The 27,593-nt window shown below is 41.5% G+C and overlaps 2 protein-coding genes across 8 annotated transcripts; both read left to right on the top strand.

Moving 5' to 3' along the window:
• Positions 1-235: 235 nt before the first annotated feature.
• Positions 236-18,617, top strand: HSPA4 (heat shock protein family A (Hsp70) member 4). Of its 3 annotated transcripts, XM_054841767.1 has the most exons (20): positions 431-511; positions 4,633-4,690; positions 5,375-5,553; positions 6,322-6,462; positions 6,945-7,067; positions 7,537-7,636; positions 8,038-8,171; positions 10,003-10,247; positions 10,645-10,721; positions 11,004-11,155; positions 12,128-12,234; positions 12,574-12,707; positions 13,130-13,311; positions 13,697-13,786; positions 14,296-14,448; positions 14,952-15,077; positions 16,088-16,195; positions 16,494-16,613; positions 16,979-17,140; positions 17,411-18,617. In XM_054841767.1, the coding sequence occupies exons 5-20, from the start codon at positions 6,948-6,950 to the stop codon at positions 17,609-17,611; spliced, it is 2,211 nt and encodes a 736-aa protein (XP_054697742.1). In that variant the 5' UTR covers positions 431-511; positions 4,633-4,690; positions 5,375-5,553; positions 6,322-6,462; positions 6,945-6,947; the 3' UTR covers positions 17,612-18,617. The 3 variants fall into 3 exon arrangements, with proteins under 3 accessions (XP_054697741.1, XP_054697742.1, XP_054697743.1); XM_054841766.1 differs by lacking the exon at positions 5,375-5,553 and having other exon boundaries at positions 236-511; XM_054841768.1 differs by lacking the exon at positions 431-511 and having other exon boundaries at positions 5,332-5,553.
• Positions 18,618-19,016: 399 nt separating this feature from the next.
• On the top strand, positions 19,017-27,283 carry RNF14 (ring finger protein 14). Of its 5 annotated transcripts, XR_008579210.1 has the most exons (10): positions 19,017-19,193; positions 19,871-20,070; positions 20,617-20,779; positions 21,306-21,457; positions 21,810-22,337; positions 22,740-22,968; positions 23,638-23,810; positions 24,386-24,516; positions 25,339-25,450; positions 25,730-27,283. XR_008579210.1 is itself a non-coding variant. In XM_054841278.1 (9 exons), the coding sequence occupies exons 5-9, from the start codon at positions 21,882-21,884 to the stop codon at positions 25,788-25,790; spliced, it is 1,050 nt and encodes a 349-aa protein (XP_054697253.1). In that variant the 5' UTR covers positions 19,017-19,193; positions 19,871-20,070; positions 20,636-20,772; positions 21,306-21,457; positions 21,810-21,881; the 3' UTR covers positions 25,791-27,283. The 5 variants fall into 5 exon arrangements, 4 of the variants coding, with proteins under 4 accessions (XP_054697253.1, XP_054697250.1, XP_054697251.1 ...); XM_054841278.1 differs by lacking the exon at positions 25,339-25,450 and having other exon boundaries at positions 20,636-20,772; XM_054841275.1 differs by lacking the exon at positions 25,339-25,450.
• The last annotated feature ends 310 nt before the right edge of the window (positions 27,284-27,593 follow it).

Below are 27,593 nucleotides of genomic sequence, written 5' to 3'. Positions count from 1 at the left end.
CTGAAACTCGAAATAATAGCACGAAGACCTTTGCAGTGTTGCCAAGTTCTGACTTGACCGCATATTTCTCCAATTCTTACAAGACTCCGCAAAAGAACAACTTCTGCCCAAGGACGGGGGGCGGCCGAGGACGCCGCCGCCGCCGCCGCGGAGTCCCGCCCCCCAGGAGGGGCGTGAGCACAGCTAGCCCCGCCCCCGCGTGCTCCCGCGCCTGCGTGGTAGCGCCCAGCGGCAGTCTCGCGAGAGCTCCCCCCCTCTTCTCAGCGCTGCGCCCGGCGGCGGCCCGACGGGATCTTTCGAGAAGTCCCCCCGCCCCGAGGAGGCAGCGCCCGCCGCCGCCGCGCATTTAAACGGGCCGAGTCGCTCTTCCTCAGGCGTCTCAGTTCCTTCCCTCCGTCGTAGCTATGTCGGTGGTGGGCATCGATTTGGGTTTCCAGAGCTGCTATGTGGCTGTGGCCCGCGCCGGCGGCATCGAGACCATCGCTAATGAGTACAGCGACCGCAGCACGCCGTGAGTGGGGCTCGGGGCGGGCCGCGCCGCTTTCCCGCCGCCGGGCTCAGGAGCGGGGCTGAGGCGGCCGCCGCCCGCTGAAGGGAAGGCGCCCGCTGGGCCCGGTTCTGCCCCGGTGCGGCGGGGCCGTGGCGGGGCGCTGCCGGGAAGGGAAGCGAAGCGAGCGGGGGTCGGGGGGTGCGCTGCGCCTCCCACCGCGGCGGGTCGGGGGGAGCGGACTTTTTAATAAGTGCGCAAAGAAAGAGCAGATCCCGTGCGGCAGGCGTGGAGGGGTGTTCCGGGTGACCCTCAGCGCTCCTTTCCTTTTTGTTGGTGTGACCACTTTGTCCTCCCTAAAGCAGGGCTGTGGTTTTGATTAAAAGGATAGGACCCGTGAATATAACAAAAACCAACCGTATCTTTCACTGCTGGAAGTCACAAAGCGTAATTTCCTACATATGTAACAGCGTACCTGTGTGTTCTCCTGCAGCACAAGTCCTGTTGCCCCCAGTGTGGCCGGACCGAGGAGTTGAATGCTGTGGCTGGTGCTTGGCTCTGTGCGAGCTCCTTGGCCTGCGTTGGGGCAAAACTTAGGAAAGCTGCTTAGCAGCCTTCCCTTCAGCCTGGGCATTTCCTTGTTCGGCTAGGGCTCTCGAAAAAATTGCACTTATTTTGGGTATTGGCCACCAGACTGACAAGTTATTGGGATGGGGAAGTGGAATGTGAATAGGCAGTACAGTCTCAGGCATCTGCTTTCCTGAAAGGGGGACTGACTAATAGAGCAATTTGCTGGTAGACTTGGTCTTAAGCGTGTTAAGCTTTACAATGTGTGTAGTATGTTCTATCTCAGATTATATAAATAGTCCTCCCAACACATTTCTCAAGAAGAGTGTGTATTGTCTATTTCTAATAAGCAACTTGCTAAGAAGGATAGAGATAATTGGGATAAAATTCCTCTAAGAATGAATTACAAAATAAAAGTGGAAAAGGAAGTCCCAGTGCATCGGACCTGGAGGGGAACTGTTTGGAAAGCTGTCTTAAAGATGTTTCTACAGCTTACTATATAGCTTTAATTTAAGCAGATAATAAAGTGTATAGCTGTCTTGGTGAGACAATTGGATTGTCTTTAGTTTTTTTATGATTCTTCACATTCTTCTCTTTAAAAAGACCAGAGGGGTAAAACGACCTTGCTTCTCATTAGACAATACCTCAGCTCTGTCTGCTTGTTACTGTCTCTAAGCAATGAATAAATGGAGAAGGAAACTTTTAATTTGGTACATTAGTCCCTTAAGTATTCTCAATAATGAAAGTTTAAAGGTTAGATGTACTAGGAAAATATTTAATGTAAAGAATTTTAAAGCAGTCTTCTAAGATCTCTGGGTATCTGGCCCTCAGGGAGTTAAAGTTCTGCTTATATACTTGAGATATGAACACAGATTTCACTCAGTGAAGATTAGCTATATAACTGTTTGTCACAATGCATCTTTCAGGAAATAATTCACTTATGAAAGGCTGAAATGAAATTGGAAAAAAATTAGTATAATGAAAATGGTAGAGTTCTTAACAGGACTTAATCTCCAAGTACTGCTCTGAGGGAATACAGAAAACTGTTCTGTAAGCAAACACATCTATTAAAAGAAGTTCTTAATGACTTTTCAGTGTCCGCCTTGGAAACAGAAAGCCTGGTTCAAAAAGTCAATGCTTAGCACCTCTTTACAGTGAGCTCTGGGGGAAGTCATGCAAGGTGTTGTGACAGGTTTCCTCAGGAATTGACTCATGGTCAGGGTTAAACACTATGTTTTCTATGATGACATGCAAGTTCTGGGAAGGATTAGCAGATATGTGTTATTGCAGTCGTTTGTATTAATAAACCCTACTGAATACATTGTACTTAGTTCAGTGGCAGAGATGACATTCTCACTGAATCTGCTTTCAGATCTGTACTTGGATTCTTCAAGAATCCTCTAAAACTTGAACTTGTACATCCAAAAGCAGTGTAAAACATGTTTGTCTTTGAATATGATATTCTTAAAATGGAAAAGTGGTAGAGAGAAAGCTAGTAAAAGAAAAAAAGGGGGGAGGGGAATGTAAATGTAAGATAGCTGTATTGTCTCCATAAGGATAAAGGGACTTAATCTAAGTGAAGTAGTTGTAACTGATGTTATGAAGCTAGTGCTGCTTTTCAGTGTAGAGAAATATTCTATCAGGGGATGTCTTCCAAGGAAGTGAAAGTGGGTGGGAGGGCAAGGGTGAAGAATTAGTGCTTGCAGGTGTGTCAAGGAAGTTCAAAACTCTGCTTAAGTTGCTTCATTAGGCCTCTGACCTTCACTATGACTATGTTTCTACTTAAAATGCTATAGTTCATTATTACATGATTTTAAAAAAAAGTTGAATAGTATAATTTGTATTTAATGGGTTAACCCTGGTTCCCATGGTGAACAGACTTAGGGAATGAAACTGGCTGATAATTCTTCCTTCCCTCCCTCTTGCCAGCTTAATTTACCCCTGCACTGGGTCCCTGTGTGGCCCAGTTGGGAGCCAGGGTTAACTTGGGAGAAGGGTTGGACAGGCAGAACAGGAAGGAGCAGAGTAGAACTATCCCCTCTGTCCAGCCGTAGCTCCTTGGAGACAGGCACTTGTCTCCAAAGTCAAGCTGTATGCATGTAAAAGGTTTTATTCCAGCATACAATATGGAGGCCTGTATCTTTTGATTACTGTGCTGTATCCTTGTGTTGAGACAGACTTCTAACTTGAGATTTTAGACTGGCAGATTTAAAGAGTTCTGTAATCTACATTAGTGGATTTGTGGTGAATGGGAGCTGATGGCTTGTGAATTTAGCAGTGAAATAGCTGGATTAGTTTTTTTGTCCAGAAGAAAAGCACCAATTCATGTCTTAATTCCTTTCTGGAGACCAGAGTAAATGAATAACTATATTCCTGCTCGGGGCTTGTTGGACTTTTTTTCTGTATACTCTGCAGCTCCTGTTCCCTTCATATGGGCCTTGGGGTCTGCACAGCACAGAGCTTCTTCACTTTTTGTTAACTAATCCCTTGAATAGTTGTTTCAAATAGTAACAGATTCATTCAGAAATGTTAATTCTATTGCAACATATGCTTTAGGGTGGGCCTTGTTTCATTTGTTAAGTTATTAAAACTGGAAGAAGATAAAACTAAATGCAATTATATTGCTATAGTCTTCAATTCTGGTTTTGATAGTTTGTTTGGAAGACCATTTCTAAACTTCAGGCTGAGTTGGAATTTGTTTCTTGTGGCAGCCCTATGGCATAACCCTGCTGTACAGCAGTTTCTTGACTTGCCGCATGGAGAGCGGCTTTACTAGTCACACAACACACTATAACTGCTATTAGTCAAGCAGATCTTAATTATGCTATTTCCCCTAACCCACAAAGTTTACCTCAGTGGTATGAGTACCATGGATTAGAAGGTTGGATTTAATTTTTTAGGGCTTTTGCAGTTTAAATATGTAAATCAATAAGTTTAATACATCTAGGAGCCTCTCCAAAAGGAGGATTTTTTTATTGTATCTCTTTCAGACCTGCAAGCTATCACAAAGTAGTTATAGTGAAGTATGATATTTTTTCTTTCCATAATTACATTATTTTAGTGAGTACAGATAAAACCCATAAACACTAATCTTTCTCTGCAGGTTTTGTCTTCCTGCTCTTGAAGGGTTTGCTTTAAAACTGAAAAGCTTAGTTAGCATTTGGTACAGACATGTAGGAATGATTTTCTTAATATCTGATTTACCTCATGTATTTCTTCTGAACAGTTGAATGTGTCCTGTATTATTAGCTAACACCTTTTCTTTGAGTGGCTTAGATGGGTAATTGAAATAAAGGGTGTCTACTTGGTTATTACTTAGATGTAAAACTTGAAGTAGCATGAATAAATTTTGGGTTTAGTGTTCTGCAGTTTGCTGTTTTAACTTAACTTAGAGTGCCCGTTTCCTTCCAGAATTCACAGAACATTCCATGCATATATTGTAGTGGGTGAGGAACTTTTGTAATGGACCAAATACTGTTTAAAATATCTCTAGTCTAATATTACTGACACTTTTTAACAAAAAGATATGCAGTGCAATTCTACCAGTCACTGATTGGAAAACTTTATTCTCATTATAGATCATGTATAGCCTTTGGACCCAAGAATCGTTCGATTGGTGCTGCAGCTAAAAGTCAGGTGAGCATATAGTTTGGGTAAAAGCAACGTTAGTAGTCAAAAAATCAGATTAGCACAATGCATTTTTTTATCAATGAAGATTACAAATGTCTCTGAGCTGGCTTCCTAGTGTCTCCATAACTGTAATGAACAGCTGAGCTTTATTCAGCTGTTCTGCGTGTAATGCTGCTTTGTCATCTTGGATAGAAATCTAAGGGTTGATAATTGTACATAATGAAATGTACAAAAACCCCTTTTGCTTCTTAAGAAATTCTGATGAATGCTATTTTTTTTAGGTTGCAAATGTAAATTCTAAAGCTAAGCAGCAGTGTTTCATCCTACCTTAGCTTGTTCCATTACGATAGCTTTTATGTGGTTACATTCTATAGAATTCCATTAAGTGGATAATTTTGGCAGAAAAGGAGGTACTTGAGTGTAAATATACATAGCTTTCTTGACTCTTTGTGGTTGAATTACAACCTAAATATTTGTCTTAGGCATTTTTGCTCATACTTAGAGTTTCTGTTGGTATAGGTAGGTAAATATGATTTAAGAACTGAGAAGAAGTTAAGCTGATTTGTCCTGCTCATGACATTTAGGTCCTGCTGTATCGTATCTTGTGTTGCTGTGAAACCCCTATAAAACATAATTTTTTTTTGAAGTCCTCTACAGGAAGTGACTATTCAAACACTTGGTTTTTCTTAGCCTAAAATACCTAGAGATGTGTGAAGATTCATTATCTAGAATACAAAAATGACTGGACACAACCATGTTATTCAAGAACAGAAGAACTGTACTAGAACTAAATACAGATGTTTTTTCTGGAATTGAGTGTCTGCTTAGCTTAAAGAAATTCATTGATACAGAGATCCAGTAGAGATGAGGTATGTCCTGCAGAAACTAAACTTACAGAAAATCAAACCCAGGTTACTTAGGAAATAGATGCTTGACTGAACCTGAATAACAGGTAAATGTTATATGGTACAGTGCTTGTCTGCTTTGTCAATTACTGTGGTTTTTTTCAGTATGTGTCTTGCTCTAATATAAATGAAAGAATTAAACAAGTTTACTTGCACTACATGAAAGCAAGCTATAGTGACTTTTCACTTCTCCATTTGCACTGATCTCTGCTATTAATAAAAGACAATCTACCTTTTGTCAGTTAAATCAAGCTGACAGTATCATCTTGGGGGTCTTCCTGACTACTTAAAGCTTCATGACGAGGTCCTTGACCTGTTTTGTGAGAATGTGTTGACTGTCACATGCATGTGATGAATCTGAACTGGAGTTTACATCAATATGCTTGTTCTGTTTGGCTAAATTACTGGCTGCAGCATAGTAGAAAGGTAGGGCGGTAGGAAACAGGTAAATGGGAAAGACACTTTGCTAACATTTTTAAAGTGTACTGCGCATACACAATGAAAATTGAGTGCTGTTTTTATCAATTTTTGACGGAATCTTGGCTCAGTTTTCTAGGGTACACTTTACTGAGCAATCGGAGGGAAGCTGCCTTCTAGCAACTGCCCTGATACTATTAAGATACAAATGACAAAAATATTCTGGCGAGGAAAGCATGAGAACAAAATTCTGTCTTCTGTCTGAAATTCAGATGTTCCCCTGACATGTTGTATTAAAGATTTCTTTTCCTCTAGGTTATTTCAAATGCAAAGAATACAGTACAAAGTTTTAAAAGATTTCATGGTCGTGCATTCTCAGATCCCTTTGTTCAAGCTGAAAAAGCAAGCCTTGCGTATGAACTTGTCCAGCTGCCAACAGGCTCAACTGGCATCAAGGTAAGTCTGGCATATTTGAAACAGAGCCAGCAGAGGAAACTGATAAAGTTTCCTTTTATCTCTTTATTTTGGATCTGCTTGCTGTGGTTTCTGTTCTCTTGTGAATGGAAAGTCTTAAATAGGGAATAAAAGACTAATAATGCAGATGGTCTCTCCAGGTGTTAAGTGAGACTAATTTTGCACAGTTATACAATTTCTCTGCCTTGCAAAGCTAGTCCCACACAAACTGTTCTAGTAGTAATTGGGATTAAAAAAACCCAAACCTGTGTCCAGAGCAGCTTTGTGTATGTGAATTCTTAAATGTGTGTTCCAGTGTTTATGATTATCTTCTTTCAGTTGCTGTGCACAAGCTAGGCTATCAGAGAAGGTTGTGTAGAGCTGCATTACTTTTTAAGCTTGCCTTTAGTGAAGACTGTTTCTTCTTGTAGTGCGTGGTTTTTACTGTAGTGTAATATGTGTGTGTACACAATTTTTATTTGAAGGCTATGTATATGGAAGAAGAAAGAAACTTTACTATTGAACAGGTGACGGGAATGCTTCTTACCAAATTAAAAGAGACTGCTGAGAATGCGCTTAAGAAGCCTGTAGTTGATTGTGTTGTTTCTGTAAGTATGTGATGGTAAATAAATCTTCAGTTTACATATTTGGTTGGTATCATAAAGACTGCAGCATTAAATTGCCCATTAAACTTGAATATTCAGGTATCTGTCTTTTCTGTTTAAAACTGAATCTTGCTGACATCTGTCCTCCAAAACTAGACTTACTTCATTAATGGTAAAATGCTTTAAATTGCTGCTGATTAGCAACATAAATAATGTTTGATATCTCTTTCTTGTTCTCTGCTCTGAAAGTGAGTGGCTTGTGAGACAGAATGGAAAAAGATTGACAAAAAGTAACTTTGTCTTCATGTAATGTTTTCTTTGCTTTTTTTCTATTGCAACCAAAATGAACACACTGAATGTGAAGGATACCTCAGCTGTGCTCTGTACTGACTCTTTAGACACACTTGTAACTATCTGCTAAAGATGGCTCTTCTAAATGTTAATATTGGTTATCTGATTGACCTTCTTGCAGGTTCCTTCTTTCTACACAGATGCAGAAAGGAGATCTGTGATGGATGCTACACAGATTGCTGGTCTCAACTGTCTGAGATTAATAAATGAAACAACTGCAGGTAATACTTTTCTTTCTTTCCCTCACTTAGTATTGTAGTTTTATTAGATAAAAGGGTTTTTAATCTGTCACTGATCAGTGCCCTCTGGAATTACTGCTGGTTTTGTAAATGTAAAATAGATTAGTTGATCATAAAGTTTCTTAAGCTCTGGTCTGGTTTTTTTTCATTGCTTTACAGAGGCATAAAGATATTTCTTAGCTATCTGTTCTAATGCAGGTACTACTGCTTAATGTTCTTCCATGTTCCTTTAGCGTTGGGAATTTTGTTTAATGAGAGATCAGTTTCTGTAGCTTGGAAAGTAAGATGAAATGCTAATGCTGTTTACTGATGTACCATTAGTTTCTTAAGGAATTACAAGACTGAAAGTCCTAACTGTACTGTTTGACTCTGTTTCTGTGTAGTTGCCCTTGCATATGGGATCTATAAGCAAGACCTGCCTGCCTTGGAAGAGAAGCCACGGAATGTTGTTTTTGTGGATATGGGGCATTCTGCATATCAAGTTTCTGTTTGTGCATTCAACAAAGGAAAACTGAAAGTAAACAATCTGTTATGCATCCATTTTAATTACCAGTAGAAATATTCATCAGTACATACATGGCCTGTGACAGCCAAGCTTGCCTGTCTTTACATAAGCACACCCAGACAGCTCGATTTATTCTGAAAATTGTACTTTGGAGTTAGAAGTAGGGCAGGGAACTAGAGAGCTTTTGAGCAATATGTGGAGGAAGCAAACATGCCTTAATCAGCAGACTTTGGCAAGGAATAAAAAACCTGGAATAAATGATGTGTTCAGAAATTATCATATCTGACTGGATGCTGCTTTTCTAGTTCAGTCATGAGATCTAGCATTAGAACAGGCATTCCTAGAGTGGTGTAAGTGACAAATGCTTTTTTAACACTCACTGTGGTGCTTGTGTAAAAGAGTAAAACCACTTTAAAGCGCTTTAAGCTGTGAATGGAAGCTAAGCAAGTTGCAGTAAACTTCTAAGTGTAAGTTGCCAAAGCATTACTGTTCTCCAGCAAATAGTAACATTTTTTTAGTTGACCCTTTTACAATTACAGTCTGGATCTTTGCAGTTCCAATAACTTTCTCTTAATCCGCTAGAGAAACAAACACAACTTCTAAAGCATGGGGTAGTGAAAAGAAGAGAAGGCAAGAGTTCTGAATACATTAGTTCTGTTGTAGGGTTTTTTCCTCTTGTGAGGAAACGTAACCTACTTTGTTTCTCTCCGATTTATCTTTTAAACTTTGAAACTGTAGAAGTACAGAAGGGATACTTCTGAGTATAGAATAGAGAGCTGGATAGCAAGGCAGTTAGAAGTGTGGAGACCAAACAATCTGAAGATGTGTTGAGAATAATGTGATACTTCACTGACTTTTTTTTCCTTTAAAAAAAGTTTAAAGAGTAAAATCAGCTGAGGTGGATGGGCTACACATGTTCTTTGCAGATAATTCTCTCATCAAAAATGAGCACCTATTTGCAAGAGTTAACAACATATATTCTCTTCATGTTTTATTTTTAGCTTGGTGCAAGCATGTTCCACCCTTATGAGGCATCAAATATTAAACTGGGATATGACTCAAACTGACAGTGGCTAAGCAGAGTTTGGAAACTAATGGTCTGCTTACAGTACTAGTTACTGAACAGATTGTGTTGCTAAGCCTTGCCTTCCTAAAGTTCTTTTAAAAGCTGTCACCTCATTACAGGAAGGCTGGGTGCCCAAGGCTGCTTTTTAACACTTGAGATGGCAGATGTTTCTCCTTGAGCTTGTAACAGCTGTGTGTATGAATTACCATTCACAAAGAGGTCTAATATTTGTGTAGCTGCCAGAATTTGTCCATGGTAATGGTGGGTTTTTTCCAACAGCATTTGGAATATGTGTGATAACAGCTACAAAAGGCATATGATAATCATGGTTTAGACTTGGTAGGCTTTACCAAAAAAAGCATCTCATAGGATGTGTACAACTACTACTGCAGTTGCAATTAACAAACTCAGATGCTAGTAATGTGATTGTTCTGAAGTACAATAGCTTAATTCTTGCCAGCAGTATCTGTGAAATATGAAGGATGAGTATGGGATGTAGCTTTATTGTTTGGGATGGGTTAAACTTCTAGGCAAGGCTCATCAAAAGAAACTCATTACAGGTGATGGCAAGGGCAGAATAAAAATGAGCTGTACCAGAATTTTTTCTGTTGTGGCTGCACCAGTATAATTCTTCCTCTGTAGTAATGTTGTGATACTTGCTTTAATTTAAAGTTGGACTATATTTGAAAGAAAGAAATGCTTTGACATTAACTGCTAAGTGGCTTCAGTGAAGTAACAACAAATTGCACTGTTACTGAAGAGTTCAATTTTTTTAAGGTTCTTGCTACATCATTTGATACAACACTTGGAGGCAGGAAGTTTGATGAGATGTTAGTTGAATACTTTTGTGAAGAATTTGGAAAGAAATATAAACTAGACATAAAGTCAAAGATTCGTGCGTTGTTGAGGCTATACCAGGAATGTGAAAAACTGAAAAAATTGATGAGCGCTAATGCCTCTGATCTCCCGATGAACATAGAATGCTTCATGAATGACATAGATGTCTCTGGAACAATGAACAGGTAATGTTATACTTTTACAAAGGTAAGCTTTAGAGTCCCCTCATTCAAGTCGCTTCAGTCAAGAAAAACTTAGTATAAAGTACTAGTTCTTGGGACTGGAGGGGGGTGGGAAATCTGAGAACAACAGATGCAGGGTTGCTGCTCAAAATGTTAATGTTTAGAGACTGGTCAGTGGCCTTGAGTTAGGAGGGAGGGCTGTCGGTGTTGCAGGTGTGCCAGATCACTAGAATCAAGTTTGGGAGAATGTGCTAAATGACTGTAAAACTAGGATCAGGGGAGAGAAAACCCTGCAGTACATAGTTAAAATGACATTCTTTCAATTCTGACATCCTGTTGTGTACCATAAGCAAGCTAATACTGCAAATACTATAGCTTTGTTTATGGCTTCTTCCAACAGAAGCAAATTTTTAGAGATGTGTGATGGACTCCTTGCAAGGATAGAACCACCCCTTCGCAGTGTGCTGGAGCAAGCCAGTAAGTGTATATGCATTTTGTATTTGGCATGCAGAAGAGAGACCCCCATAATGTAAGCTCCCTGTGGGTGTTGACAAGCGGATTGAGCACAGCTAACAATGTCTTGCTTAGTTAAAAGCTTTTTAAAACTTTTTTGCACAAGCTAAGTTCTGAAATTCTTATTGCTTGGAGAACAAGCTCAAAATAATAGTTGGTCTAGTAAAACTTATACTTTTTAATGTCGGCATATTAATGTAAAACAAACATTTAATTTATAAAAACTAATGTCTGACTCCTTTCTAGAGTTAAAGAAGGAGGATATTTATGCAGTAGAGATAGTTGGTGGTACCACAAGAATTCCTGCTGTAAAAGAGAAGATCAGTAAATTTTTTGGCAAAGAAGTCAGTACAACTTTGAATGCAGATGAGGCTGTTGCACGAGGTTGTGCGTTGCAGGTAACAAGTGCTCTTTGTTTTAGCTGTGAGTATTTTTTATTGAAATCCATAAATACTTGAGCCAGAGTCCACAGGTAACATGAAGGATACTTCGTGTGTATCATAGAATGGATTTGAATAAGCTTCAGGAAAGCAGTTGGAAGAATGAGAATAGCAATTTTAAGTGATTCCTTTGTGCTGTTTGCCAAATCAGTGGATCATTGTAGCTTGCTGAAGTGAAACACACACTCTGGTTCTGCTGTGGTTGGAAACTGAGAATCTGGTAAAGCTCATAGGATGTTTTCTCTTCTGGGGGGACCTCAGTTAAACAGGGGAAAATTTCTTACAGTACTGCTGAAACTTGTGATATGGTAATTGCTTAATAACATGGATGGAAATGAAGGCTTAGGTTTTTGCTAATGGAAATCTATCACCCCAAGCTGGAATTGGTGACGACTGAATGGCTTAAGCAGTAGTAAATATTCCATAGTTACTAGTGCTACCATCTCTTGAATGCACCTTACTTTAGCTCTGATCATGTCACTTCTTCTCTCCAGGTATTTAATTACACTAGTAAGCTCAGTGGTACAAACTAGCTATTGGAATCTGCTTAAAAAGAGAATTTTGTGTTACAGTATGCAAAAAGCCTGGTACTGGGTCACTCTAAAAAGTAGCTATAACTGAGGTTTTCTGAGATCTTATGTCAGCACTAAAAAACAATTTAGTAGCCTAACCATAGCAAACCAAACAATATGATGACTCTAAAACTGTGTATTTCCATTTCAGAGTGAACAGATTATGACAGCTTCCTGAAAAGGAAGGGTACATATGAGCTTCCAGTGCTTATTATGCAGGTCCCAAGCCCATCAGTATTAGTCTTCCTTGACCTAGAGTAAATTTACATATTAAGCAATATAAATAGATACTTGCTGAATTAAATGGCTATTCACCTGAAGTTTGAATGTTTGTAATATGACTCTTGTGCTCTTTCAGTGTGCTATTTTATCCCCGGCTTTCAAAGTGAGAGAATTTTCTATCACAGATTTGATACTGTATCCTATTTCTTTACGATGGAATTCACCAGCAGAGGAAGGGTTAAGGTAAAAAAAAAATTTCAATCTTCTTGCATGATTACATACCGCTTATTCTAGTTGTCATAATTTAGTTTTAAATAACACTTAGAACAGTGGCCACTTGACAATTCAAATTTTGATACTTTTTCTGACGATAATAACAGTAGAAAACAACCAAGGATGGATGGCAGTTTGGCACTTCCTGTATGGCTATTGGCCTTATTTAACTTAAGAGGTTAGGAGACTCTTCTGTTACTACTTAATAGAAGCTTCTTCTTAAGGTATAGGAGTATCTAGAAAAGTTTTGCTGACTTTATCAGATGCATTATCTTGCATACTGAACAAATGCTCTGTTTTCTCTTACAGTGACTGTGAGGTCTTTCCCAAGAACCATGCTGCTCCGTTTTCTAAGGTCCTCACATTCTACAGAAAGGAACCTTTTACTCTTGAGGCGTACTACAGCTCTCCCAAGGAGTTGCCTTACCCAGATCCTGCTATAGGTTAAGACCATTCTGTAGTTTCAAGTTTTATTAATAGTCTGGAAAGTGTAACTTAGCTGTAGAGACAGGTTTCCAAAGTCATGGATCTACAGTAAAATGAGTGGAGTAACATGAAGTTTATGGACACATAGGCTAAACAAAGAGTATCCTGATGCTGGAGCAAACCTGAGGGGCGTACTCAGAATTGTGCAGTCTTTTACTTGGATACCAGTAACAGCAGCTTTTACAGCATACCATAGAGAGTTTCTAATAGCCGTGTACTGTAGCATTGCTGAGTAAACTGAATTGTTTGACTTGAGTAGGATTTGATATCCTCTGAGTGTATTGCAGTGATCTGTTGTCAGCAACAGTCAGGTTTTACTTTACCTTCAGTGATTAAGTTAATCAAATGATATGGTTTTTTTCTCTCTGGGATTGTTTAGCTCACTTCTTGGTTCAGAAGGTCACTCCTCAAACAGATGGCTCCAGTTCAAAAGTGAAAGTCAAAGTTAGAGTAAATATCCATGGTATCTTCAGTGTTTCAAGTGCATCATTAGTGGAGGTTCATAAATCTGATGAGAATGAAGAGCCTATGGAAACAGATCAGCATGCAAAAGAGGAAGAGGTAATAGACTTCATTGCTCTTAGCTACTTAGAAAACTGGGGAAGCACAATTGGCCAAGTTCTGGGACTTGTGTCGGGATTTAGATATGTCCAGCAACTAAAATACAAAAATGTGATTAAGTACTAATTGAAGTATGCTATGCCAGTGACAGTTCTCTTGAAACCAGGACTGTGAGGTATAAGATGAAATTCTTAATGGTGGAGCTGTTGCTTGCCTAAGTAAAGACTAGAAGCTTATAATTTATGCCTCGAGATTCCAGTTTTCACTCTGCTGCTTTTGCATGAAGAGCGTTAGGTATAAGTGGGGTGAGCAGCCTAGGAACTGAAGCAATGATCTGTGTATGCGTTATTCCATATGTCAAATTGGATCTCTTTATGAATTTCAGAAGATGCAAGTAGACCAGGAAGAGCAACAAAAGACTGAAGAACAACAGCAGGCCCAACCTGAAAATAAGGCAGAGTCTGAAGAAATGGAGGTAACACAAACATTTGAGACCTGTATTTTCTTACGGGATATTTCTGCAAGATTCATGAGAATGTGTAGTGTGTGAGCATATCTGCTGGCCTTTGTCATAGCTCTGGAAGCTAAACTTTTATTTTAATATATTGGTATCTGTATGTGATTAGAGCTTTAGAAGTATGTAAATGGTGCGGATAACTGCAGACTTGTCAGGTGACCTAGTACTGATAAAATGGGTGAACTCTCCTGTTCATGGAAGAAACAATCATTTAGTTCTCTAACTTAAATAATAGAAAAGTGTTCAAGCACCATCACCCCATGAATGTAGTCAGTGTGCCTGGAAAAGGTCAGTAGTTGCATTAATTATCTGACTTCAGCAGCTGAAGTGTCAGAATGACAGATAGTATGCAGCTCTGATGTTGAGCTGCACTAACTCAATGATGCTTTTTTTTATTACAAGTCTTGAATAATCAACTGGAACTGACTGGTGATGCTGTTTTTACTTTGGATATTTCTTTCATGTAGACGTCTCAGGCTGACTCGAAAGACAAGAAAGTGGATCAACCACCTCAAGCCAAGAAGGCTAAAGTAAAGACTACTACAGTGGACCTTCCCATTGAGAATCAGTTGGTGTGGCAGATAGGGAAAGATATGCTGAACTTATTCATTGAGAATGAGGTAAACTCTTACTTGCCCAAGCTAAAAATATCACTAGTTGATCTCCAGAAATTTTGCTGTTGACTAAACATGGTTAATGGTGATCAAGGAAAGGTGAAAAGGGGGGGAAAAAGGCAATATTTTCTGAGGTGAACAGTGGTGCCCCATGGAGCCAAAATACGTGACTCCTGTTCAGTGAGTGCTGTAACTCTTGCTGAAGAGGTGTTCTGCAGGACATCTAGTTCACAGGGTGACTATTTCCAAAATCGCCTGCAATTACAAGGTACTCAATAGCTGCTATTATCAGGGTGGAGAAGGTTCCTCAACTGGAGCAAGATTGTTCTGTACTGGCTACCTCACAAAAAACAAAATTAGTTTTATTTGTGTGCTGTGTTTAGAACAGTCCTGTAAACCACAGTGTTTAAAAATCCTTAGTCAAACTTAAGCCTTTGCTAACAAGGTATCTTGGCAATAAATGTTAAATAACTAGTTTTTAGCCAACTAATTTGACAACCTGTTCACAGGGTAAAATGATAATGCAGGATAAGCTAGAGAAAGAGAGGAATGATGCCAAGAATGCTGTGGAAGAATACGTGTATGATATGAGAGACAAACTCTGCGGTATTTATGAGAAATTTGTTAATGAAGACGTAAGTATTTCTAGCTTAATTGTCTTCTAATGTATTTTGTTGCAATGAACAGTTGTATTTTAATAACCTTTGATCTGTATCAGATACTATGTTTACTTAGACTATGTTTGCAGACTTTAAATTTGGAGAAATAGCTTTTTAACATTTCTGGCTATGAAGATAACCTTGTAATGTGGCCCAAGTACAAGCAGATGGTACGCAGGATATATTGTGTGTTCTCTTCCAAAACAGTTGCAGCAATTAAGATCTTATCAAAGCATGTATTTTCAGACTGGAACAGACTAGGAGCACTTGCACAATCATTTTAAGGCAACCTATTCTATTTTGGCTCTTTGTCAGTATTCAGGAATAGTTTAAGATTTTAAAAATCAAACCACCACCCTACCTAGGAACATAATGGGGGAGTTAGTCTGACTAAATGTGGGCACCTGTATCTGAACAGGTTACCTAAAAAATCTCTTGGTATTTGTGGTGTTAATTAGCTTTCCCTGTTGTATTAAAGGAGCTTGGAGCATAATTAATATGTTAGCTGACTGCATTAGTCAATGAATTACTCCAAACTCTGGAGTAGATCTCCATGGGTTATGATGGGAGCTGTGCCAGCAAGGTGTCTGCAGAGCCCAGGTACCTGCATCAGAGCTAAAACTGGGACAAGTCAAGTGAGATTCATAGCACCTTTGCTAAAGATAAGTTTCACTCTGTTCTCAGACTTGCTTATAGTGATGATGAGAATGGGGGGGGGGGGGGAGAGGGGAAGAAATAGGCTTTTATATGACAGTATTGATCTAAACTGTGGGTCTTGTAGATGGTTCTTCCTTAGGCCTGGTCTCCACCATGAAGCCATACTGAAGAATATTTTATTTCTTACTTTTCACTAAAATAGGGTAAAGAGTTTCAGAATTGTTTACTTTCTTAAAATGTAACCCTTCCAGAAAAGTTCCAAGTATCATTTAATACCATCTGCCATTTAATAGAATTTTCACCTACCTATTTTATATGGATTGCTTCAGGATCGAAATAGCTTCACGCTGAAGCTGGAAGATACAGAGAACTGGCTTTATGAAGATGGTGAAGACCAACCCAAACAAATTTACATTGATAAATTGACTGAGTTGAAGGTAAGTGGTTCTTAAATTCCCATTGGAATTTGCTGAATCTAGAGAACTCTGTTCAAGTGGGGAGCTGTCTTGGGTCTACCGCTTCAGACATTAGCACTGGTAACAAACTACTTAATTTGCTTATTAAGTGTCCGAGGAGCAGATCTCCAGCAGATCTCAACAGTAGAGGGTTGAGGGAGACTCTGTCCCTCCTCTAAGTGTTCTGAGGATGTCAGAAATGTTTATGTACTCTGTCAAGTCTTGCAGGATCCTGTTGAGTTGCTGCCTGGTTTTTGAGAGCTGTTGTACTTTGTTTCAGACTCTGGGCCAACCGATTCAGGCACGATTTCAAGAGTCAGAGGAAAGACCAAAAGCATTTGAGGACCTAGGGAAGCAAATTCAACAGTACATGAAAATTGTTCATGCATTCAAAGCAAAGGTATTTCCATACTTCTGGCAAATGTAAGAAATGGTACAAATCTCTTCTGAATTTTAAGCTCCTCCAAACAAAAAGCTGATGCAACCTCCTGGCTAGCTTCTGAGTTCTTGGTATTTACCATATTTTCAGAGATGGGTGGTAGCTTGAAAATCTGACAGTCTCTTTGAATCAGGTGTTGATCCCTTCCTGGAGGGGAAATACCAGCAGTGGTGTAGAACTTCAGTGCTCCTGTTAGAGCTGGGGGTGATCCCCTTAATTGCTCTGCTAACTAGAACAACCTTCTGGCTAAATGGGCTTTTGAGAAATAAGCACACAACTTAGATGTTCAAATCTTTCCACAATTACTACTACTTTGGCTGTTTCAGGATGAACAGTATGACCATCTAGATGAAGCAGATGTAGTGAAAGTGGAGAAGAGTGCAAATGAAGCTATGGAGTGGATGAACAACAAACTTAATCTTCAGAACAAGAGAAGTCTTACTTTGGACCCAGTTATAAAAGCTAAAGACATACAAGCTAAGACTAAAGTAAGTATTTTGTGGAAATTATGTGAATGATGCAGAATCTTTCTGTTTCTTGGTGTAGTTGTTTGTGCTCAGAGAAACTGAGGTGAGAAATCTTTAATAGCAGGGCAGTGATTGGGTGTTAATCTGTTAATTGTGTATTGGAGGTGGTCAGCCCTCAGCTCCACTATCTATCTGGTGTTCTCAAAAGTTACTTTGAGCAACTGGTGAAAGTACAACTGTTGGTAGGTAAAAAAATTTCTAACAGTGTTGTTTTATTTCTGTGTTTTCTAGGAATTGACAAGTATTTGTAATCCTATAGTCACGAAACCAAAACCCAAAGTTGAGCTCCCGAAGGAGGAGCAGAAACCCCCTGAACCCAACGGACCAGTAGGTGGGCAGGGAGAAGCCAGCGGTGGGGCCCAGGCCCCTGACCAGGAGGGTGCTGCTGCTGCTGCCCCTGAGAAAAAGCTTCCTGAAATGGACATTGACTGAATTTCAGCACTTGTTTATATTATTGCAAACTACAATAAAGCTTTAAGTTGTCAACTTTGTATGTTCTGAATACAAATTGAAGCAAGTGGATACCACAGGCCTCTTAGGAAGTTTTGGAGAGGTTTGCTCAATGCATCAAGTCAGAACACTAAGTAGCTAACTAATCAGTCAAATAAGCAGTGTTTCTTGCCATTAGGATTGTATTTAGAAGTTTTGGTATTACTACTAGATCTCCAGCATCAGCCATAAGCTGATCCTCTGTTGTTAAGGTCCAGGGCCAGTCAATCTTACTGGAAAGTGGCAAGACAGCACCACCTGAAGTCTAACTTGGCACTGTTGTCCCTTCCCTTTCCAGTGGGGATTGCAATGACAACCACTGACACCAGGGCTGTGAGAAGATAAGGGGAGCAGGGGTGCTCCTGCCTGTACCTTGTCTTTCGCTTGCTCATCTCACTCTTGCCCCTGTTTTAGCGTTATTTTGATTTGCACTGGAACAGTTCATAGTTACACAAGGTTTGCGAAGCAGTGGGTGGTAGTATTTGATTCTTTAGCTGGTGCCCTGCCATCTTGGAGTCATTGCCGTAGAGTAGCAGCTCCTGCGGATCACATGTGCAGGTGTATTCCTGGCATACTTCCCCAGCTAATTAGACTATGGAAACTTGTTTATCTCTAGTTAAATTAGCTGCTTGTAGAAAGAGAATGAATACTTGTATTTCAGCTGCCTAAACTGATAGTTGATTCTGACTTGTTCCTAACATTTTGTGAAGGGGTTATGCTTGCTGCCACAAGGCCTTCAGTTGGAATGCTTGGCTTTGGTTTTGTTTTGCCTTTTCCCAGGAAAAGACAGACCTGACCTATTTGGCATTTTTTTTTTCTATGAGCTTTATACAGTGATTTGCTTCTAGTACTGATTGTCATTAAACTTGCAAGCATTAATTTGTATGTGTTCAAAGCTGAAACACCCATTCAGATGTTGCAAGAAATAAACGCACTGGATTCTACTGGATCACCTGCTCCAGCTGTTGATTGCAATGAAGAGAAAATCATGGGGTGTAGATGGAGGGGTGGTGCAGAGCTCTGCCCTGCTGTGCCAAGGCTTTAGTGCTTTTCTTGCAGACAAGGGTGAAGTTGTGCTTTACGTTAATTAATAGTGCTAATCACTATCGGGGGGGCTTTGCACCTGCTGAGCACGTGTCGGGGAAGGGTAAGGGGGCGGCTAGTGGCAGCCCGACCTTGGCCCCCTCTTCCTCCCGGCCCCGTGGCTGGGGCAGCTCCTCAGGCTGCCTCTAACGGCCGACTGCGGGGGAACCTGCGCCTCGGCCCCGCCGCACAGCGCTCCCGGGCTGGGCCGCGGCCCTCGGCCAGGCGCTGCTGTCCCTCCCGGCCGCCGGGGGCGCTGCGCCGGCACGGGGCGGCCTGTGCCGGTGGGAGCGGGGCCGGGCCGGGCCGGCGCCTCCGCCCGGCGGCCGTTCCCCTCCTCTCTCCTCCCCGCGTCTGCTCTGTCGCGCCGTGCCGTGAGGGGCCGGGCTGGGCCCGGCCGCGCCCTGCCTCGCCGTCCCACGGGCCGCGACTGAAGTAACCGGTGAGGCGGGCCGGACAGCGGGGTGGCGGGCCGGGCTGCCGGGCGGAGGAGCAGGCCGCTCCGGGACGCGGGGACGCGGAGTGGCGGCCGGCAGCTCTGAGCTTCTGGGCTGCAGAGAGCCGGGCGCGGCCCGGGCCTCCCTCCGCTCCGCACCACCTCGCCCCGGTGTGCCTGGGAGCCCCGGGAGGGTGGGCCGGGGTCTGCCGCTCCCTGTCGCCCGAGCAGGGCCGCCCTGGTGCCTTAGGAGAAAAGACGGGAATGGTTGAAACCGAGACAATTCGTGCAGCTGCTTGTGTGGGGGCGCTTGACCTGAAAATGTGTTTTTTCCACTGTTTCCCATACGGGTTTTTGGTTGTTTTTTCTTCCCCGCGCTGCTGGTTTGGAAGGGTTAGCTGCTCGCTGCCCTTTGGCGGCGAATGGTCCCCCCGGGCGTTGCGGGGGAGTCGCGTTGGCTGCGGCGGGGCCCGCGTCAGGCTCCCGAGTTTGTCCCGGTCGCAGGCGGAGTTGCAGCGATCACGGCTTATAATAACAAGCTCATAATAAATGAGCTATTAGAGCTGAACCCCCCCCCATATTCTGAATTACTGAGTGTGCCTGCTCAAGTGAACTGTTTGTTAGAGTTAGCGATGGAAATGCTGAGGCGACTTTAATCCCTCTGAGTGTTTGTTTGGCTACAGGCAGCTCAGAGGAACCGGTGCCGTAACTGTACCCGCTTTTTCATGTCAACGTTTTTCATGCCTTACGTGAGAACAAGTTTACGACCTGCGGTTGTCCCGGAGGAATGACCAGGGGCTCTGCTCGGGCCCTGCTAACGTGGCTGTCCCTGCTCAGTGCGCGGTACCTGCAGCTTCACCTCTGCGCTGTTGAGAATCTAAAGGTAATCCATTAAACACGGCTGTATTGCCCCAAATCTGGAACTGAAATGGTATAGGAGCGCGTCTACAAGACGCCTGTGTAGGATTTGAAGCTTCTTATTGATATCGTCAATAACTTTAATCATAAATGGGGTTGTTTGCCTGTTTGTTTTACAACACTGGACAAGAGACACGGTTGCTAATTCCTTTTTCTTGGGGTTTTTGGGGTCTGTTTTCCCTTTCAAACATTACTGAAATGTCCCTGTGTCACATCTGCCATCGGTGTATTTCACTATTTTTGCCCCCTTACAGCTGTCTTTAGCCGCTAACATTTACAGACAGTTTGCTTTTTGACTTTTAAATGTTCTGTTCAGGTGGAGTTTTTTATTTTGTAAAGCTATCAATATTTTTTTCGACCTGTAAAAAAGCTTGATTATATTTTACATTGTTTTATATCAGCTACTTGGGTTTCTAAATCTTACACTGCTATAAAATAGATACCCCAAATTGGTAATTTGAATAGGCTGCGTTAACTCAGTTAATCTTGTAGAGTGGTGTTAACTCCACAGAAAATTTAAATGTCTTCAGAAGACAAAGAAGCTCAGGAGGATGAGCTGCTGGCTTTGGCCAGCATTTATGATGAAGATGAGTTTAAGAGAGCCGAGTCTGCCCAAGGAGGAGAAACAAGAATTTGTCTGGAGTTGCCCCAAAACTTCAAAATTTTTGTGAGTGGTGAGTTGAGATGTTTTGTGTTATCGTGAAATTAGGTTTTCCCAAGCTGATTTTTGGGCACATAGTTAGAGGGCTGCTGTCCTACCAACCTGTAGGAGCACGGGCCGGACAAAGCTGTGACCCTACGCTGTGCTTGTGGTACCCTGGGGTTTATGTCAAAGTAGGTGATTTCATCCTCGTATGTATAACTTTAAAATTAGAGATGAGTAACTGAATTATTCCAAAGAAATACTATTAAATTTACTTTTATTTTTTCCTTGAGGGTATGTCTTTCCAGGTTCTTGGTTTGTGCAGGATCTGATAGTTCACAGTACTGGTGTTTACTGATTTAACCATATATATATACACAACACCATGAGATTTTACTGCACTGAGAAGTTTTCTTATGTAGGGTTGAATAAATGATTTTAAACCCAGAAATTTATCAGATGAAAAGAGATGTATTGGGTGCTGTCAAAACAGTTACGGTTTATGAGTTTTCATTTTCTTGTTATCTCTCGAACTGTCTCAATTCTCTTTGATTCAGGCAATTCCACAGAAAGCCTCCAGAACAATGGGTTTGAATACACTGTTTGCTTTCTGCCTCCCCTTGTGCTGAATTTTGAACTCCCACCAGACTACCCATCTACCTCCCCACCGGCGTTTACCCTCAGTGGAAAATGGCTCTCCCAAGCCCAGGTTTGCAAAATAGTTTTAACATTTTAACAGAGCTCTGGTGATCACAAGTAAGTTCATGATTAACAGTGTTCAGGGGGATGTTAATGTAGTAGATAAAAGTAAAATTGAGACATAAACGATGACATTGCTCTTTCAGTTGGCTCGTCTTTGATTTCCTACTTGTTTTTATTTGGTCACCATTCTGAGGAATGAAAGCTTGCATCTATGAGCATTAGTTTTATGTGTATTTTATGTATATATAAAAACTCCAGAATCTGAAATCTAAATACACACTAAGGGGGACCGTGGGAGAGGAAAACAGTAACGAGTCGTCAGAACTTACTGAAATCTGGAATTGTTTTTTCTTTTCTAGCTCAGTGCTCTTTGCAAACACTTAGATAACGTATGGGAAGAGAATCGAGGCTGCGTGGTCTTATTTGCCTGGATGCAGTTTCTGAAGGAAGAAACGCTGAGTTATCTGAATATTTCCTCCCCGTATGAGCTAAAAATGTGCCATCAAGGGAACAGGCAGAGCAGGACACCTTTGGCCCCTCTCGATGCTGAGAAGGATGGTGCTGGTGCAGCAGGCTCCGCAGCAGCCGAAGAAGAAATCATCGATGCGAGAGCCGTGCAGGATGTGGAATCGTTATCAAGTCTGATTAGGGAAATCTTGGACTTTGATCAGGCTCAGAGGAGAAAGTGCTTTAACAGTAAGATGTACTTGTGCAATATCTGCTTCTGTGAGAAGCTGGGCAGTGAATGTATGTACTTCGCGGAGTGCAGCCATGTGTACTGCAAAGCATGCCTGAAGGACTACTTTGAAATCCAGATCAGGGATGGGCAGGTCCACTGCCTCAACTGTCCAGAACCGAAGTGTTCTTCTGTTGCTACTCCTGGCCAGGTAATAGAAGTGTGCAAGCAGTGATGGTAGAGTTCTGCTAACTTACCAATAATTCAGAAGACAAGGTGTGGCTTTTCATGGTGAGCACTGTGAATACACCTGGGGATGGGTTTTTTTCACGCTTGAGAGGCATCAGAAGTAAAACGTGGCACACTTTGCCCACTGTGTTAGTACTGGCATTGGTCAGAGGCCTGAATTAATGTCCCATTGCCTTTGATGCTGCATGATTTCATTTAACTATTATTAAAATAGCATTTTAGGAGTAATTTGTTGACCTGTTGGAGAATACAAAGTGGATTCATCCCAGCTGTAGGTACTTTTTCATTGACTTACTGTTTTTTTGCTGAAGCTAGCAGGCTCAGAATTTCAGATGCACGTAATCTTTCTTTGATCTTTGTTTAGGTTAAAGAGTTGGTTGGAGAGCAGCTGTTTGCACGTTACGACCGCCTGCTTCTGCAGTCTAGCTTGGACCTGATGGCGGACGTAGTGTATTGCCCTCGCCCCGGCTGTCAGACCCCAGTCATGCAAGAACCAGGCTGCACCATGGGCATCTGTTCCCGTTGCAACTATGCTTTCTGTACTCTCTGTAAAATGACCTACCACGGGGTCTCCCCGTGTAAAGTTACTGCAGGTGAGTCATCGCATTTGATAAATGGATTGAGAAACAATGAAGTCTTGAGTGAAAAAGACTGAAAGTCACAAATTAAGCAAGGAAAGTCATCACCGTGTGAGTTTTTCTAAAACATTAGACAGATTCATTTCGAGTAAGTCTGTTGCTGGCAATTAAGAAGTATTCCTTTGATGACACTCCACAGCTCAGGAAGTCCCTAAACTGCTGATTGCCAAATTCTGAGAGGCCATAGCAGGGGAAGAATAATTTTATATGTGCCCTTTTTTTACCCTTTCCTGTGAATCCACTGCTTTCTATTGTCAGAGTTGATATGGGAATCAGGTGGATGCTTTTCTCTGTTTGGCCTCAAAATTATGTGACAAAGTTTCACTAAATGTGTGTTCAGAAAAAATATTTCGATTTTTCTGTTTATTTTTACATTGTAGATTTGTTGCAATTCCATTGACTGGTCTCTTTTATAATGAAACAGTGTAAAACTGTTGAATTTTGAGGTAGAGGGGTTTTAATATTCCCATCTTCTTCTTAGGTATTCTAATATTTTACTTGCTCTCTAATTAATGGTGTTAGTTTCCTTTGAGAATACTTTATGCTGTTATTAGCTGGACTTCTTTAGGTAATATATTACAAAAGCTGTTTTGGTTTTTTGTGTGCGTTTGTTTTATTCCCCAGAGAAATTAATGGATTTGCGAAACGAATATTTGGAAGCAGATGAGGCAACTAAAAGATTTTTGGAACAACGCTATGGCAAACGAGTGATTCAGAAAGCCCTTGAGGAGATGGAGAGTAAAGAATGGCTAGAAAAGAACTCCAAGTCTTGTCCTTGCTGTGGTACTCATATAGAGGTAAGCATGGAGGGGAAAGGCTGAAGCATCATAGTAACTCTTACCAGAAACTAACGTAGATTCAGTCAGTTCTGTATTTAGGCCGGAACAGGGATTTATTTGTAGCCTCCAAGTTCACCAGGGAAGGTAAATTTCTAGGAAACAATAAGAGAACTTTCCATTTCTGTCTGTGTTTATGGAAGAACAGGGGATGTTTCTGGAGCTCAGGGACTTGAGTAAATACAGCAGCTGGTATTGTTCAGCCCCCAGTGCCAAAAAGATCCAAGTTGAATATGGATCCACATGAATCCGTCTGTTTTCCATGGTTTTCAGGCTACTGCTGTTTCAAACCACAGCCAGTAAATAAAACTCACTTCAGAAGAATACTGATTTCCATTGCTGTTAGTAATATAGCCAGTTTACAATCCTGCGATTCTAGTTCCTAGTTCTCTTGAACAGTAAAAAAAATACCAGTCGGGGTAAAAAATATTCATTAGTTGATGTGGTTCTGAGGGCTGTTATCATAGAGAGACAGGCCTGACAACTGCCGTGGTAAGATTTTATTACCACCATTTCTCTCTTCCTTCCCCTGCCAGAAACTAGACGGTTGTAACAAAATGACGTGTACTGGCTGCATGCAGTATTTCTGCTGGCTTTGTATGGGTTCCCTGTCACGGGTGAACCCGTACAGGCACTTCAATGACCCAGCCTCCCCGTGCTTTAACAGGTACGTATTTACGTGATTTCTTCTAGCCCCGTACCACTTACTCTTGTACTTTTTCTTACAGTCTCTCCCCGATCATTCTTACCTTGAAATTTGTAGCTATATGGTTTAAGACACAGTTTCTTCTCTCCAATATTTACACTTGCAAGGGCCTGACACTAACAATAATCAGGACTGATTTGGGAACGGTTTTGCTTTTTAAGAACTTTTGTTTTAAAATTTTGGAGAGGTCTTCTGGGCCTGTTGCTGCTGCTTTACTTGCTGCCTCTGGCTGAGAGATGGCCTGCAGTGAAACGTTTCCTTGCAGATGCTCAGGTATGTGATAGTGCAAGACAAGCTTTGGGCTAGAAAGCTGCAGGCTTGGCTTGCATCACCGCTATTAGGGATGTGTCAGGAGACAGAGGATGCTGCCGCTGTCTGGCCAAGTGAAAGGGCTGGCAGGTCAGAGGGGTGCAACCGCGGCACCCTCTAACCTCGTGTGTATTCCCTGGTTTATGCGCTCGTCGCTGTGGTATGTCATCCTGGACACAAAAGTCAAAATACCAATACTGTACTCGACCCTCCACCATCTGTTCTGCTGGAATAGATGTGGCTGACAGGATTTTTTTTTTTTCCTTGGCCCTTCTTTTTCAGCATTCCCTTTTCTCCCAACAGTAATTTTTTTTCAGTTTCTATTTTTCTTCTTCTGGTGTTTCCTGCTGGTTTTTTTGTTTTGTTTTAGTTTTAGTTTTGTTTAGCTTAACCTCCACCTATCTTGACTAAGCTCATCTGTTTCATAAAAAACATTTTCTTCCCTTTTGTTCCCCCCTTGCTTACACGTTATAGTTGTTTGCCCAGCCCAGTGCTGTCCGATTAGATGGTAAGCCGTTTGGAGCAGGCAGGCTTGGCTGCTGCTGATACACTGCCTAAAGACCAACCTGGGATGGCAGCATGCTAGGTAACCATTAATACATTTCAGATGATTAGTATTTTCAAGGATTTCTTGAGACATCATGCTTCTTGTAAGGAACTGTAAAACCTTCTGGTGTAACATGCTGTGGAAGTGCAGAGTAGCTTATTTTAATCGACTTTGAGGACTGCAGCATGAGTGGGTTACGATACTGAAAAAAACAGTGAAACTTGCCGCTTTTGTATTTTTTTTTTTCACATTTAGGGTTTTTTTGTATGTATTTTACTTTTTTTTACACCCTGATGTAAATTGTTGGCTGTCTTGCAGATTGTTTCAAGCCATGCGTATTGATGGTGAGTTCTGGGAAGTTGAAGATGAAGACCAGTAGCTTTCTCTAGCAACAAAAGCTGAACAAACCAGAGACAGATGCTTTCCATTTTTGTGTCAAGTTTGTTTGCTTTTCACTTCCATTACGTGATAGAAGAATGATAACTACCTTGCACTGCAGGATACTCACACTTCAGAGGCTGTTGCCAAAACCAAAGGAGACCATTTTACCCATCCCGTGGTCAGGATCACCACTGAAGGTCCTAATAATCCTATTGATTGTTAAAGACAAATACCACCAATCAGAAGTTGGAAAATTACTGGAAAAACGTACACTAAGAGGTGCCCCTGTTTCAAAAGCAAACAAACAAAAGTGAAGCCTCAAATCACAGAAATATTTGGGGGTTTCCTTCAGGGAGACTGACCCTTCAAGGGTCTTGGCTCATACCCGTCATGAGGTTTAGGGCAGTTTTATTCTTGCCACAGTGCTGTGGAGCTGTTCAGTGATGCTGCTTGCACAGGGCAAGTTTTCTGATACAATACAGAAAATTTCTTCTGTATTCAGCAACTGAGCCTGTTGCTTCCATAGCACCTCCTGACCTGTTTCTCTGAAAAGCAGCTCCTTGCTCTGGCACTGACACACTCTAACGATGGTAAAGTTGATTATCCCTAACCCCCTTCTTGCTGGGTCTTTGCATTACTGAATGCTTTGGCAGAAAATGACCAACAACCATTTCCAGGCATTTGAATCCGTTTGTCGACTCATCTCAGCGTTGCTGGTGTATTAACTTACCTTGCCTCTCCTGGTTTTGACAGTGATGAGTCTAAAGCAATGAACTGAGTACGTGGCCAGTGAGAGGATGAAAAGTATCAGTCAGATATTGAAACACATTTTTATGGATAGGTAATTAAGATTTAACTTGAATTCTTCGAGACACTGAAAGTTATCTTGTCTTCTCAGATGATGAAGTAATTTATTTTTTACTAACTCTTCATATGAGGAATTTGATTAGTTGATAGTTTTGCTTCTGGACTAGATCCCTTATTTCCACTGTTCTTGCACTTCAAATTACTTCAAAACCCAAACTGTTTCCCCTAAAAGCTCAGTAAGTAGTTTTGTGAGCATGAAAGTAATTACTGGAGGGAACCACTAATTTTTTAGAAGTTTTTCCACTTGCAGAATGGTCTAAAAATTTATTTTGAAATTAAAACTGGGTGTGCTGTGTTCAAAATAACTAGCAGGGTCCAGATGGATAGCTCAGGAGCTGGAAGACTTTTCAGGAAAACTCAAGGTGAACACCTCTCACTTGGTTTTGACTGTTAGTAAATAAATTTCTACTCAGATATCTGGCCAAAACGAGTGCTGATTTAGTTCCTTTCACAGAGAATGAAAGTCTAATTGGCAGTGATTAAAAAGAGAAGAGATGGTAAGAGCAGATCTCTTGTCTTGGTTTAGGCTGTAGAACAGTGTGTAGGGAAGGGTTCCATTGTGTATGGTTTAAATTGTATTTCCTGCACCTTTCACATGCACTAAATTCACTTTAAGTCAGCAAACATAGTTGTCTCCCTGGTTGTCTTCATTGTGGCACAGTTGGTGTGGGGGACGGAGCTGTTCTGGGCGGCGATGGCCTTGAGAGTTGCCGCGCCGCGGGCTGCGGTTCTCGCTTGGCTGCGGGAGGACACAGACCGGACCTCGCGAGGGCAGGTGGCAGGGGACGTGCGCTGCTGTGCCCAAACCCACCAGAGGCTGGGCAGGCCCCTTTGGCCAGGACAGATAGGCTGAGTGCAGGCCGTGTGGGATGAAAAGCCGCCGCCAGAGCAGATGGTGAAGTATTTGAAGATGTTGCAATGAAACCACCTCTGC

Source organism: Grus americana, chromosome 14, assembly GCF_028858705.1.
Source record: "Grus americana isolate bGruAme1 chromosome 14, bGruAme1.mat, whole genome shotgun sequence".
Taxonomy (NCBI): domain Eukaryota; kingdom Metazoa; phylum Chordata; class Aves; order Gruiformes; family Gruidae; genus Grus; species Grus americana.
The sequence above is the reverse complement of the archived record's forward strand: the minus strand, read 5'-3'. Positions and strand labels throughout refer to the sequence as shown.

Coding starts and splice junctions, on each gene's coding strand:
- RNF14 (XM_054841275.1), top strand. CDS start 20,626: ATGTCTTCAGAAGACAAAGAAGCTCAGGAGGATGAGCTGCTGGCTTTG. Junction 22,338..22,739: donor CTGTTGCTACTCCTGGCCAG/GTAATAGAAGTG, acceptor ATCTTTGTTTAG/GTTAAAGAGTTGGTTGGAGA. Junction 22,969..23,637: donor CCCGTGTAAAGTTACTGCAG/GTGAGTCATCGC, acceptor TTTATTCCCCAG/AGAAATTAATGGATTTGCGA.
- HSPA4 (XM_054841766.1), top strand. CDS start 405: ATGTCGGTGGTGGGCATCGATTTGGGTTTCCAGAGCTGCTATGTGGCT. Junction 6,463..6,944: donor CAGGCTCAACTGGCATCAAG/GTAAGTCTGGCA, acceptor TTTTATTTGAAG/GCTATGTATATGGAAGAAGA. Junction 12,708..13,129: donor TTACCCAGATCCTGCTATAG/GTTAAGACCATT, acceptor GGGATTGTTTAG/CTCACTTCTTGGTTCAGAAG.